Source organism: Manis pentadactyla, chromosome 6, assembly GCF_030020395.1.
Source record: "Manis pentadactyla isolate mManPen7 chromosome 6, mManPen7.hap1, whole genome shotgun sequence".
NCBI classification, from domain to species: domain Eukaryota; kingdom Metazoa; phylum Chordata; class Mammalia; order Pholidota; family Manidae; genus Manis; species Manis pentadactyla.
Genome location: NC_080024.1, coordinates 61,801,453 through 61,815,309, shown reverse-complemented (window position 1 = coordinate 61,815,309; position 13,857 = coordinate 61,801,453). Strand labels below are relative to the sequence as shown.

At 33.4% G+C, this 13,857-nt stretch overlaps 1 protein-coding gene across 1 annotated transcript in view; it reads right to left on the bottom strand.

Annotated features, from left to right (window-relative positions):
• Positions 1–2,883: 2,883 nt before the first annotated feature.
• Positions 2,884–13,857, bottom strand: part of CIR1 (corepressor interacting with RBPJ, CIR1) — a 62,353-nt gene continuing 51,379 nt past the window's right edge. Inside the window, exons 8-10 of the mRNA XM_057503895.1 lie at positions 6,283–6,389; positions 5,101–5,186; positions 2,884–3,921 (exon numbers count right to left, since the gene is read on the bottom strand). Of these exons, the coding sequence (XP_057359878.1) occupies positions 3,183–3,921; positions 5,101–5,186; positions 6,283–6,389 (932 nt within the window). The 3' untranslated portion in view covers positions 2,884–3,182. The remainder of the gene's footprint in view (positions 3,922–5,100; positions 5,187–6,282; positions 6,390–13,857) is intronic.

The following is a 13,857-nucleotide window of genomic DNA, read 5'->3' as shown; positions in this document are numbered from 1 at the left end:
AGTGCATGTCTTTCTTTTCAAGAAGTGGTAACAACCAAGGTTTTCTTTTCATAAAACCTAAATAAGATTACTTCGTATTCTTCATCTACTAAAGCAAAAATGCAGTTTTCTCCCTGGCTCTAAGCCCCGGGTGTGTAGGATGCGGCATTGATAAGCGGACTCTGTACCAGTTTGGCCCAGCGGGTCGTTAGGCAAGGAAAGTGAAATGGCTCCGGTGGATTTTTAAATCTTTGAGCTCCAACGCTAAAAGCATATTAAATGTTCAGTGATTAAAATGGGAAATGCCATGCTCTCAGCACCATGGCCTGATCTCATTCATCTACCAACGAGATCAGCAAGAAAGGTCTCTTCAAGCCTTCCAGATGAAACGCTTTCGTCAGATTACAACGGTATGAATCACAAGATTTTCATTTCCCAATGTAAGGTGAGCAGACCTGCCTCTATCCTGCAGCAACCTCTGCCTATTTTGGCACATTTATTAAATGAAATTATGACTAATTTACCACAGACATTCAGATAAGTAAATCCTAACCTGGTAACCCGATCTTTCTTGGCCATTTGTAAATCGACAGCACCTCCTACAGGAATTAATTTGCTAGTGTTAAATTATGTACGACGATAGGCCAGGCAAAGGGAAGTTGCCCCCAACCCAAATCACCTGTATGCCGGTGCAATTCCAGGCCTGTGGACAAGTAACAAATCACTAGGTCCAGATTTCTTTAAAATAATTTCTCTTTTAAGACTAAGAAAGATGACAAATATCACCAGACTCTTTCCTGTGGTCTTCGAGAAAATGTCACTGTTGAAGGGTTGTTTGGGTCCTTCATAGATTCACTAAATTTGGGCGATTCTTCTTTGGCTTTCAGTATTTCAGGGAATCTACAGCTAGACATCCTTTTTCATTATGAAGTTTATCTCTTTGGTTTTTATGTTTCAAAAGCTAAAGTATAATTAGATGCCTAACATTTACAAAAATTACTTTCCTTTTACCCTTAGCATTAGAAGTATGCAGAACAATTAACGTAAGCTTCTTTAAAGCTACTTGTTACCATGTTATGATTGTACATGAAATGGCTTCCTTCGAAGTTTGCAAAGTTGGAATGCTAGCCCTGGGGGCTATCTAGCACCCTTGGGTGACAAAGGCTGAAAGCCAAACAGCAAATCAACATCTTCCCTAATGACATTGGATGGATAAGGATACTGGCTCTGCTGGTAGCACTTTAATATAGTTTCTCAATCTTAACAATAAAAGATAATTTTAAAAGATTTTAAAAAATTCTTATGGCCACTTAATAAAGTTAAAAGTGGACCATACTTTTGTGATAGTCAAATGAAAAAAGTGTGAGAAGTGACAATGTATTTCTTCATTTTTAAGCACAGGATGCATTTCAACATTTCTCCTCATGAACACCGTATTGGCTCAGAAACCCTTTAAGGCAGTAAGTATTGCATAGGTTTTGACATTATAAAAATTATAAAGTCTAAAAAGGCATAAGATAGAAAATAATTAGTGCAACACTGATGAACTCAAGGTGTAAATTAGCACTTTATCAATTTCAAATGCATGCTTTTTTTTTTTAATGAAGAGGGAAAGGATCTTTGAGGTACACTATAAGTTATTAAAGAACACCATAGAAGGAATTCAAGTTCTTCCCTCCCCCAACTCTCTTAAAAATCTAAAAGGGTTGCTTATGCCTTTAGTTAGCTTCTTCTGAATCAGAGGATATTTGTGTGAGCACATATACAATTATTATGTTATTCTGTGACACAAACATATACATCAGAGGATATTTGTGTGAGCACATATATAATTGTTATTCTGTGACACATATACATCAGACTATAGGAATAGTTTTACTTTACTCCTCTTTCAAACTTATTTTACTTCCTTGCATAATTTATGAAATTATGACTGTGAACCCTCAAACCATCTAATTTATATTTGTACTTTATTAAGTAATAGATGTTTTTAAATGTGGAACCCAGATAACATACTTTTTGTCCAAGATGTTTAGTAAGTTTTTTGGAATTGCATGTTACTTGTAATTTGTACTGAATATTAACCTATAGTTTTCCTTTACCATATCCTTTGAAACACAACGGAAAGTATGCAGTTATATGTGCCTTATATACATATATTCATGAAATATACCTAAATAGTATGCATTGGTCCATTTGGACATTATATAGGTGCTTAACCTTCCAAAGTGAAACATTTAATAGTTGTATACAAGTAGTAGAAAGACTGTCTGCAATCCCTGGAACCTGTGAACATATTAGGTTACATGGCAAAGGGGAAATAAGGTTAGAGGTAGAATTAAGATGGCTGATCAGTTGATTTTAAAATAGGGAGATTATCCTGAATTCTCCTGCTGAGCCCAGCACAATCACAAGAGTACTTAAAAGTGGAAGACGGTTCTGCAGAATGTCAAAGTGACAGAGTGACCACATGTGAGGACTTGACTCACCTTTGTTAGCTTAGAAGATGGAGAAGAGGTCAGGAGCCAAGGAATGCAGGTAGCCTCTAGAAATACACAAGCAAACAGTCTTTTCTCCTAGAGCCTTCAAAAGGAACCAATCCTGCAGACACCTCGATTTTAGCCCACTGAGACCCATTTCAAAATTCTGATCTACAGAACTGTGTAATACATTTGTGTTGTTTTAAGTCTGAGGTAATTTGTTATGGCAGCATAGAAAACTAATACATCATCCAAATGTAAACAGCTAGAACAAAACACCTGAAGGGAGTTTAAAAGCCTTAAAGAAATACTGAGCAATTCATTGTTTAATTCATACTAGTGTATTTCAATAATGATTACACTTTCCTTCAAGTAAATTCAAATCTTAAAAGTAATAAAATTGAAAAAAAATAAATTATACCCATTCAGTGTACCACAATTCTTTTAATGTTTCAGAACAAAGAAAATATCACATAGTTATGTGGGGTTTTTATCTAGTATAGGGCACAAGAAGCATTTACCAACAGAAAATATTTTTATAGCCCCAAAATAGCTTACTTATGAAATATTTGCAAAGTTCATTCTTATAGGACTCATGGAGTTTTGTACTTGATATGACAATTTACAGAGATGGAAAATTTAAAAAGAGCTTTTTATCAGAAAGACAAGAGAATATCATTCGGCCCTTGCTAAAGGTTTTCAATAAGAAAGTGGAGGTATTTTTTATTTCCAGGTAATTGTCACAGATAGTCTTTCTTTATTCTCTCTACTTCTGCTTTGTTCTCTTTGTGTCACTCTGCTAAGTTTATCTCCTGAGTTATCTCTGTGCATTTTTCCTCCTCTGTATATATCTGTGCCATGGCCTCTGGTGTCATGTTTTCTGCTCCGCTCTTCACTGGGGCTTCGTTGTGGCCGTTTTCTTATTTCTCTTTGCTTGAAACTACCACGACTTCTGCTTCGGCTTCTCCTCCTCTCATCCCTGCTCTGGCTCCTACTGCTCCGCGCATGTCTTTCAGATCTTCTCTTTTCTGGGCTATGGTTATGGCTCCTAGACTTTCTGTCAGAATCAGAATGGCTCCATTTGTTATTCTCCCCAGAACTCTCTTGTTTTAAAAACCTAGGCTTTTCCTTTCCTTTTTCCTTATTCCAGTGACTGCTAGGAAGTTCTTCATAAAGTTTTCTCTTCTTAGACTTGTCCTTCACTTCAGAATCATTGTGGTTATTCCGTGAACACTTGTTTTTCTTTCTTTTCTTCTTTTGGATTTTTTTTTCTTTGTTATCACTCTCACTGCTGCTTTCTAAAGTCTCGCTGGGGGAAGAAGAGGAGGTGGGAGAGGAAGAGGAGGAGGAGGAGGAAGATGACTTGTTTTTATGTTTTTTGTGCTTTCTTCTGTTCTTCTGAAGACTTTTCTTTTTATCTTTTTTCGTTTTCTTTTTCTTCTTCTCAAGTCGATCCAATTTCCTGTTTTGGGGAAAAACAGTAACAGACTATGTAAGAGTAGTCCTTTCAGCAACAAATATAAAAATTTGAATAGACAATATATATTTTTAGAAGCTATTAAAGTATTCAAATATAAACACATTCTTTATTAAATGATAAATCATTTTCTTCCTTTTAAATTATTCAAGTCACATATATGTAAGTTTAAATTAAAAAATTAAATGCATTAAGCCAATTTATTTTCTTCAATGGTAATGCTATTTTAAAGAAATTCTTGCTGAATCAGATTTTGAAATTGTACAGTACTCTAAATAAATGGTCGCCCTGACCTTAAAGAAAGGTTTTTGGTATTAGTTGGATCTAATCCTATAAAAACTCAACATATAGCTACAGTCAGATGAAAAACTAATTTTATGTATATATTATCCTTTAGTATGAATATTAATCAACATTACATTATCAAAATTGAAGAGCATATTCTTCAGAAATTCTTAATAGAAATACACTTTCCATTTTTTTATACTCTTTTCTGGTTATATGAAATAAAATAATCGTATACTAGTTTTCAAAAATTGTTCAGATTTATAGGTAGGACAATTCTATTAAGGCATTCTGAATTTCTAAAGACTACTTCACATTCTCAGAAGTTTATATGATATACTGAGTTACTTTAAAATAATAACATCTTCACTGTATTCTGTCAGCCATTCCCGAAACTCCACATACTGAAACATCACGTGAGCTCCCTCTATTGGATTCAGTGGATATTTCTTGGATTCTTTAATCTAGGGCTCGTCTGTTTAATAAAACTCATATTTACTTTAAATTTAAGCACTTTTCAGCATTCTTTGTAAAACCTTACACAAGAGTAATATATAGCCCACAATATTTTCTAAGAATTGTGTGCAAAGATATATACAAATCTATTATGAAAAATGAAACCTACAAATTAATGTTTCCAAATTAAATGTTCTGAAAAATGCAATGATTCTGTGGTATAATCTGAGTATATAATCCTACACTCATTTTCATATTACTGAAAAAAAAAACAAAATTGTACTACTATAGCTGAAGAATAAGTAAGTGTGATCCATGGTTTAAGTACCTTCATTAGCTCTTAGGATCAGAGTTGAATATGATACTAAGATAAAACATAAGAAAAAAAATGTAGTTGAATTCATTAAATATATTCTTAATTACCTGAGAAGTTTTTGTTTTTGTTTGGTTGTGAGTGACTTTAAAAATTCGACTTCTGGATCTTCTTCACCCTCACTTGCAACATATTCCTGAGTCAACAGAAACATCATTAAATTGCTAGATTGCAGACAACTTAGGTATCAGACATGAAAGGAGACATTTACAGATAAGAAATTTTGTACTTGGGGCATACTGTAGGTAAGTATGACATTTTGGACTGGGAGGTGGTGGGGAATTAGAGAATGTTTTGTAGCCTTCTTGCCTAGAAGTATCCTAATGCACTAAGAGGGTATGATGACTGCTTTGCCAGCATTAACGAACTTTCTCAGGGAGAGTACAATAAGGAAACACAGATAAAACATTTATACCATATTTTCTACTCTTTACCTCTTGAGTTTGAATTTAAACACTTGAAGGTTTATATATTTTATTTTTCATTTAATGAAATGTTAAAACCAGGAAAATCATGCACTTTACGGGAAGGTCAAACATCCACAATTTTAGCCTTTATAATTTCAACAATACATATTAAATACCTCAAACACTACAAATATGTGATAATATAGGTTACATGAACCATCCCTAGCAATGTTTGAAAAATAATGTGCCTCTTCTCAGAGCAGCACAAGTTTATAGTAGTGGGAGTCTGGGTTTTAGTACAGCTGTCTCTAAATCGCCACATGCCCTTAGGGAAATCACTTAACTTCTCTGGGCTCCAGTTTCCTCATTAAATAAAATAAATGGTTTGCATTAGGATATCTACAGCCTCTCAAACTCAACCATTTCCTGGATCTGTGTACAGTTTAATAAGTTAAATAAGTGTGAAATATTTTCTATAATTTTTAGGGGTCTGCTTTTATACACTTCTTCCCATTGGTTCTATTTAGTGATGCTTCAGGGATAAGTTACCAGGAAGGAAAAAATAACAATCTTATCACAGTTCACTTAGACATCCACATAAACCCAGAGGAGCAGTTTCATTTATTAAAATATAGGTTTAAAAACAATTTCTCATTTAGGTTAAGATAATAAAGAATCAAAATCAAAATACATTTTAGGCCTTTTCTTAGCTCTATCTTGCTTTCCTACGGATATGTGCATATTGGAAAACATTAAGTAGCAATTCACAAGCAATCACATTTAGATTTATAGACATTTTCAGCTTACTGATAAAAAGATCATTACCTGTGATGGATCATTTGCGGTCAAGTTTCTCCCCAGTACATTTCGTTTCAGTGCAAACCCACTGTTTCTCATCTCCGCTATTAGCTCGGAGGGGTGCATCGATGGCCCTGTTCACAAAAATCACAGTTTGAATGTATCATTTATATCTCTCTACCTTTTTCGGACTCCACAGTAGGAATGCAGTTGAAGCTTTGTTAAGTAAAATCACAGCTAAATCAACTCAATAATCTTCTGCTGAGCAAATAATCAGATATGATTTTCTAAAACAGCAGTCTGCAGATTCAGAATAGAAAATAATTGCATTTTTCTTTACGTGCTAGGGAATTCTCTTCTTATGTAACTGTCATATTGAGAAAGATACATTTAGATGTTACCTGCCTGGCAGTTTTTAGTGTAAAATCTATACAAAATGATAAAAAACTGCAATTCAATGTTAATATCCTGTCAGTAAGAATTCAACTTAAAACCTAATTTTAAAGGTACACGAGCAACTTATTATTCTAGTTTCTGAATCAAAGTTCTTTGCCTTTATTTATCAAACAGAAATACTGAATACATTACACTGCCATGTGGTTGCAAGTTATCAAAAAATACACACACATAACACACATGCACACACACACACATTATGGACTGTCAAGTACTTCTGTTAATCTCACACACATACATCTGGAGTTTGAAATTTCTAGTTATTAGTTTGGGGTTGGTGACAAGCAATATTAGGCTGGCTATAGGTGTATATGTGTAGTATTTTTCACAAGCTGTTTCCACTTTTGCAAAATCCCACAATGAAAAGCAAGCTTCTTTAGGACACATAATATGTACAAAAGATAAACAATATGGACTAGATAAATAATTAAAGAACATTTTTAAAAACATCTGTACCTCTTTCTCAAACAATATTAGGTTTACATTAGGTAGGAGACACACCTCCTTCTTTTGTATATTCCAGTTTCATTTTGTTTTCCCTGTGTAGCAAATGATAACACTTGATGGAAGCTATTTAAAGTTTCTGGCCTAAATCATCTACACTGGCTTAAATGAACTACACTGGGCCATGTCTCTGGTAATACAAGGAAGAATAAGACAGTTCTTGCCAAGAAGGAATTCATAAGGGAGGCCACAGGGTACAGAAACATTTAGAAACTGATTCTCTGGTTTGCTGATTAAATACCTCATCTATTTCTTTTTCCTTTCACTACTTTGTTGGTCTTTTACCACCTATTGGCACATTCACCTACATGTTACCATGGGAAGCAAAAGGCAGTAAAATTAAAATCTGTTTACTTGTCAATGGCATCTTTCATAAAAAGTTTGGTGGAAAAAGTTCTGGTATAAGTGATTATCTTTTATTGACTCTATGGGCTTTACCATTCTATGCATATTACTAAAAACAACTGAAAGTTGGCTCTAGGTATTGTGGAGATAACAGAAACAATAAGACTTGCCTATTATTGGAGTATGGGAAGTTATTAGTAATGTGATGCTTTATTTTATGGGGGGAAAAGACTTACTTTGTTGAAAACAAAACAAAACCATCATGAAATACCACCTTTATTTCACTGATATTTAACAATATAAGATTTTTGTTTTTTCTTTTGTATACTATGGATGACTTTACTGACCTTTTAATTATTCAGTTTGGTGATAATATTGATAATAAAACCTTTAAAAATTCAATTTTAAATCTTAATACTGCTTGCTTCTACATGGCATAAAAGTACTAATACAATTAATAGTTTTAAATTAATTGTAGAATGTTCACTTTGGTGGTTCTCAAATTTCACATGGAACATGATTTCAACTTTTATGAAGCAGAAAGTGTCTTTTCTGAAGTGTCAAAACCACATTTCCTTGTCAACAACATTTTTAGATGTCAAATTAATTCAGCAAGCAAACATGATAAGAATCAGGAAAAAAGCCATTCAGGTAACATTCAAAAAGGTTGACCATGATGACGAGTGGTTACTAATTTCACCAGTTTTTCATCAAAAGATGGGTGATTTTAATAAGGTGTTTTAGAAAACATGCTTTTTACATTTTCATTACAGTATTTCCAACTACTTCAAGAAAATGATCTTTCCCCAGCCTGACAGAGATTTTAGATTATTAAACAAACATTACTCTTCTAGCATTTGTATTTCTCTAAACTTCAACTAAACTCTGTATAATACACATACTTAGCATATACTTCCAACATTCTAAGACTAAATACAGTGCTTAGTGAAGTGCCTGACAAAGAGTACTCAATAAATAGTAAAATTATAATTTTTGCCAACAGCTATAAAATTTTTATGATTGTTATCCTTAATTTAAAAAATGCTCTTGGTAGTAACATTTCTCAAACTTCAGTCTTATTTGAATATTTTTGTATTTCTATCATCAAAAGTTCTTGATTTAGAAGATATGACAAGTTTAATTAAGGTTGTTCAGCATGATATCTTTATACTTTGTTATTGTGACAGTGGCTAAGTAAAGTTAAATTGACAGAAATAATTCCAGCTCTCTGACAACTCAAACTTTAGTTGATATAATAAATTATACAGATACTGAAAAATCAAACTTTACAAATATATTCAAAAGCAAGATAACTACTTTTATATATGGTATCTTGATATAAATTATAGCTGGAGCTGGGGCTCAGGAATGTTTGGTTTGCTCTTAATTAAATTTGCTGTGGCAGAATAATTCCAGAGAATTAAGAAAAAAAGGCACTTGTTTGAACATACAGATTTGTGACAGCTCCTTTCTAGCTCAAAATTTCAGCCAGGCTGGGTTAAGCCTTCTTAGATTAAAAAACCAATGTTCCAACTTAGAAACACAGGTCCACTGAAGAATCTATTTTCAGCATTCATTAATTTTGTTAACTTTCTTTGCTGTGATTTGAGTAAGCATCAGAATACTGATTGTGAGTATGGTATTCACTTCTCTGTCCTGGGTAGACCCAGGCTATCTTCCACTAATAACAGGAAGTCACTGTCTCAGGAAAAAAAAAATTCCCAGAAGGCAAATACGTTGTACAAAATTATGTCTATAAAGGGTTAAAGTCCACTCATTAAGAGCATTCATTTTTATAGCGCTAAGCAAAAGTGATGGAAAGTAAAAATGTTCTGTAGTAAAATAGATATTTTACTAGAGAATAAGACAGGACATCAAAAGTTCTGGCTATGACAAAGGCCATATTACTGACTTCACAATTAGAGTCACAAATAGCAGTCCCAGGGAAATCCCACAAATGGCCCAGGAGGAAGACTAATGCTCAAAGCAAAGACACGTGAGTATCACTGCTGGCATGAGTCCACCGCTCTTCCAAAGGATATATGTATCTTTCATGCAAAGTTCATCATTCCTTTCAAATGAAGCATTACCTTCTATAATTTATGGTGTTCTGTGGAAGATGTGAGGGCACTGAGTTGTGGGTTAGGTAAGGCTATATTAGAAAGGCCTTTCCTTCCTTCCTTCCCCCAAATTTAAACACGTTAATTTATTTTATAGGATGATACTGTAAATTGTTATTCCTAAAGTTAATATAGTTTTGTTTGCTATTATAGCAGTGATCAATTCTTTTTCCTTCTTATTTTATGTGTGTGTATATATTTTAATTTAACTTTATGGAAAATTTCAAAGCTAGAGAGAGTAATGAAATGAACCCTATGTACCCATCACCCAACTTCAACAACTATTTTAATTTTGCCCTTCTTGTTTTATCTATCCTCTTTCTTTTTTGATAGGGTATTTTAAGTAAAATCTCAGATATCACTTTGGTATATAAATCACTAATAAGTAAGGATTATTTCTTTTCTTTTTTTTTCATTTTCAAAAATAAACTTTACTTTTTGCAGTAATTTCCAGTTCCCAGAGGAAGGTTACTAAGCAGGAAGCCCAAAGATTTGCCCCCACACATGTGCAGCCTCCCCAGCTGTCAACATCCTGCATTACAAAGATACATATGTTGGATTGATGAAGCTTTGTTGGCACATCATTATCACCCAAAGTCCACAGTTTACATCAGGATTCACTGTTGGTATTGTACACTGTGTGGACTTTGAAAAATGAATGACATATATCCACCACTATAAGGACTATTTCTTAACAAATAAAACCCTAACACCTTTATTACACCCATCAATAATGACAGTTTTAAAGTATCTAATTATCCAGCCAACATTTAGATTCAGAAGTATCTTTTTTTGTTTGCTTTGTTCAGATTAGGATCCAAACAAGGTCCACACATTTGGTTCACATCTCTCTTAAGCTTCTCTTTTTAACTAAAGTACAATTAACAAATACCTTAAGTCTTTTTTAACCTCAAAACACTTAGCCACCTTTCCCCCTATCCTCCCTTACTACTGTTCATTTGTTAAAGAAACTGGGTCATTTGTCCTGTGGAATTTCCCACATCCTGGACAGTGATCCCATTTTATGTTCCTTTAGTCCTTGGGTTTTTTGTAAATTGGCAGTTCAATCTAGATGCTTAGTACAAAATGATTTTGGTGTTCTGTATCACCTACTTTTGGGGAATATGTGGAAAGCCTTCTAAAGTTTGGATTCAGGAAAATGACCCCTGAAAACAAACACATTACTGGCTATAATGAACTAGACGAAGGGAAAAAAAGGCTGAGGCTTGAGCTTGGCAGTTGACTTCAACGTGGATCTTGCTTTCACCACGTTGTTGCAGGAACAGTGGTATAATATTAAAAATGTATGTTTTAAAATAAATGCCCAAACATTATCACAAATATATTGTGATTCTTATTTCCATGAAAGTACAACTTTCTTTGCTAAAGTCAAATTAGCTGTATCTAGTGAAAGAGCCAATCTCTATTTACTGAATATAAAAAGGACACTTACAGACACTAGTTGTAGTACATGATCGAGAAGGAAATTTGTGTCTAGTGAGAATTATCAAGATATCTTATGCTTATATTTGGTTCCTAATATTACCTAGCCTTTTTGCTTTTAAGAAAGCTTATAGAAAGTTATCTTTAAAAAAGACTGGAAAAGGGGGCACAGTAGGAACATGTAGCACAAGTCCCACGGAAACAGTGAACAAAAGCTATTAATAAAGTGTGTGGGTGATTTTTATTTATATAGATGTGAATGTTTTATGTATGATTTTCTAAAGGTTATGCAAGAACCAACTGTACTGAATTGTAATAAAACTGCTCCATACTGGGAATTTTCCTGACACAGTGCCAGTTCTTCTTCATGGAGGCTGGAAACAATAGGGTTTCTTATTGCCCTTATCCCAAGTTCATACTGAATTCACAGCTAATTTAATCTCTATTAAAACATACAATGTAAAGGAAAAGATAACATTTCATTTTAGTCTATGTTCTGGAAAATACACAAAAAGCAAGGAAAGATGAAACTGCCCTTATTGTGTGCTAGTAAAGAATACTGTTTATTACAAACAACCTTGCCTTACAGAATCAATACATGACTCATATTTGATTATGTCTTTAAACTTGTATTTACAACTTAATTTATATGCAAGTATTTTAGTGATGATACATCCTGTCATAATAAAATGAATTCATAGTCCTAGAGAGCAGGAAAAATCATTTGTGTTGTGATGAACATGAAATATTAGTTAGCACTATGTTTTAAATAAGAGAATATGAATGCTCTTGAGAAGTTATGCATCTGTGAACCTCAAAAACCTTATGTTGAGTTAAAGAAGTCAGACACAGAAAAATACATATCATGTGATTCTACTTCTATGAAGTTATTAACAGGTAAAACAGATATATGAGGTTAGAAATCAGAATAGTGGTTGTGGTGGTGGAGTACGACTGGAAAGGCACAGAATGACATTTTCTACGGTGATGGTGGTGCACTACATCTTGTCAGAGACATTGGTTACATGAATGCATACCTTTGTCAAACTCAAACTCTACACTTAAGACCAGTGCATTTTATTTTTTTAAAAAGTTAAATACGATATTTTAAACCAGTCAACATTAATGGGTATGTTTTACTACAGACTCTAACTACGTTTCTATATTATATCTCTAACTATGGAGAGAACCCTGTGCAGGGAATTTAAACTCATTCTTTGCTAGTATATAACACAAAGTAATTTTAAAAATCAGTATGTATTATTGAGGGCTTATTATTGTCTCTCACTGGGTACTAAGAGAATAGAGAACATGGTTTTTGCCTTTGAGCTTATAATCTTTTTGGGAAAATTAGTTCATACAAGAACACAAGAAAAAGTATAAACTATGAATTTGTGTTATAATGTATATTAAGAAATGATGACAATGATGTTCAGAATAGTGAGCAAAGCCTTTCCATTCAGCCACACACTAATAAGCATGTATATTATGCAAGGCATTAGTGACACAAAAGTAAATAAGACACAGCCTGTTTCAGAAAAGCTTATATTTTCCAGGAAAGAACTAGAAACTGAGTTTTATTTTCAAACTCTTATAGGATTTATGAAAAGGTAAAAAGTAGGGCTTTCTGAGTGGGTGGAATGTAATGAAAGTTCACATTAATTTCATTAAATTAGATTTGGGTAGAAGAATTAGTATTTACTAGATGGCCTACATTTCATTCATTCATTCATTCTTTCCCTAGGGAATCAATACCTAATTTCCTTGATTTTAAGCTGGCAGACCTTGAGTAGATGGAATGATGTTAACAGGAAGAGTCATGTAAAAGAGAGTTATTACTGTGATCTGAGAATCATAATACTCCTTTGAGATTATGGAAGGTGTAACCTCCATTAGCACTATACATGCCTTCAACACAGAGCAGTCATTTAACAACAGAACAGGATTGCAATTAATTTATTAATGCCAATGGAATTTCAAGGCACAGCCACTCTAACAACAAATTTTGTCACTGAGTAGTAGTGCAGTTTGAAATGACTTAAGCATTGATAATCACTTAAAATAGAATTTAAGTACTAATCAAGAGCATCATTTTGACTTTTGAACCACTATGACTTGATAAATTTTACTGAGTAACTTCTTTAATAGGTCAATATTTCTTTTCAGCTAATCAGCTTCCATGTGCATTAAAAAAGGTTCCTGACTTATCAAGTACATATAAAAGAAATGGTGCCTAACTTCACTTCTTCATTTTGAGGTCAACTTTATTTATTAGTTTTAATATCTGCATATTTTTGGAGCTTAGTTTTAATGAAATTCTGATAAACAAATACTTTTTCTGCAGTACAATTATGTTGGGGAGTTAAAAAAAAAATTCTGCCATAGATGTAAGGCTATCTTAGTAGCTTTGCTGGTAGGATTCAACTTCTTCAAGGGGTTATATAAGAGAACTCTGTAACAGATTCACTGGAATTTGCCAGGAAAACTGAGTTTATCAACTTTCTTTCTATAGAAAATCCCTTCAGCATGCTCCTATGTGTTTTTTTAGCAAAGTTTACGATCAATTATTTTGTTAAATTACCCAAACATGTTCTCAAGAGACAAAAATACCTTCAACATGAAAGGCTGATGAAAAGATGGAGGAACAGCATGTGGGAGCTCTGTTGCAGAAAACTTTTATTAGTACTATAGCTCAGAGTAACATTCTTCAAGAAAATTAAATCAAGAGTTAGGG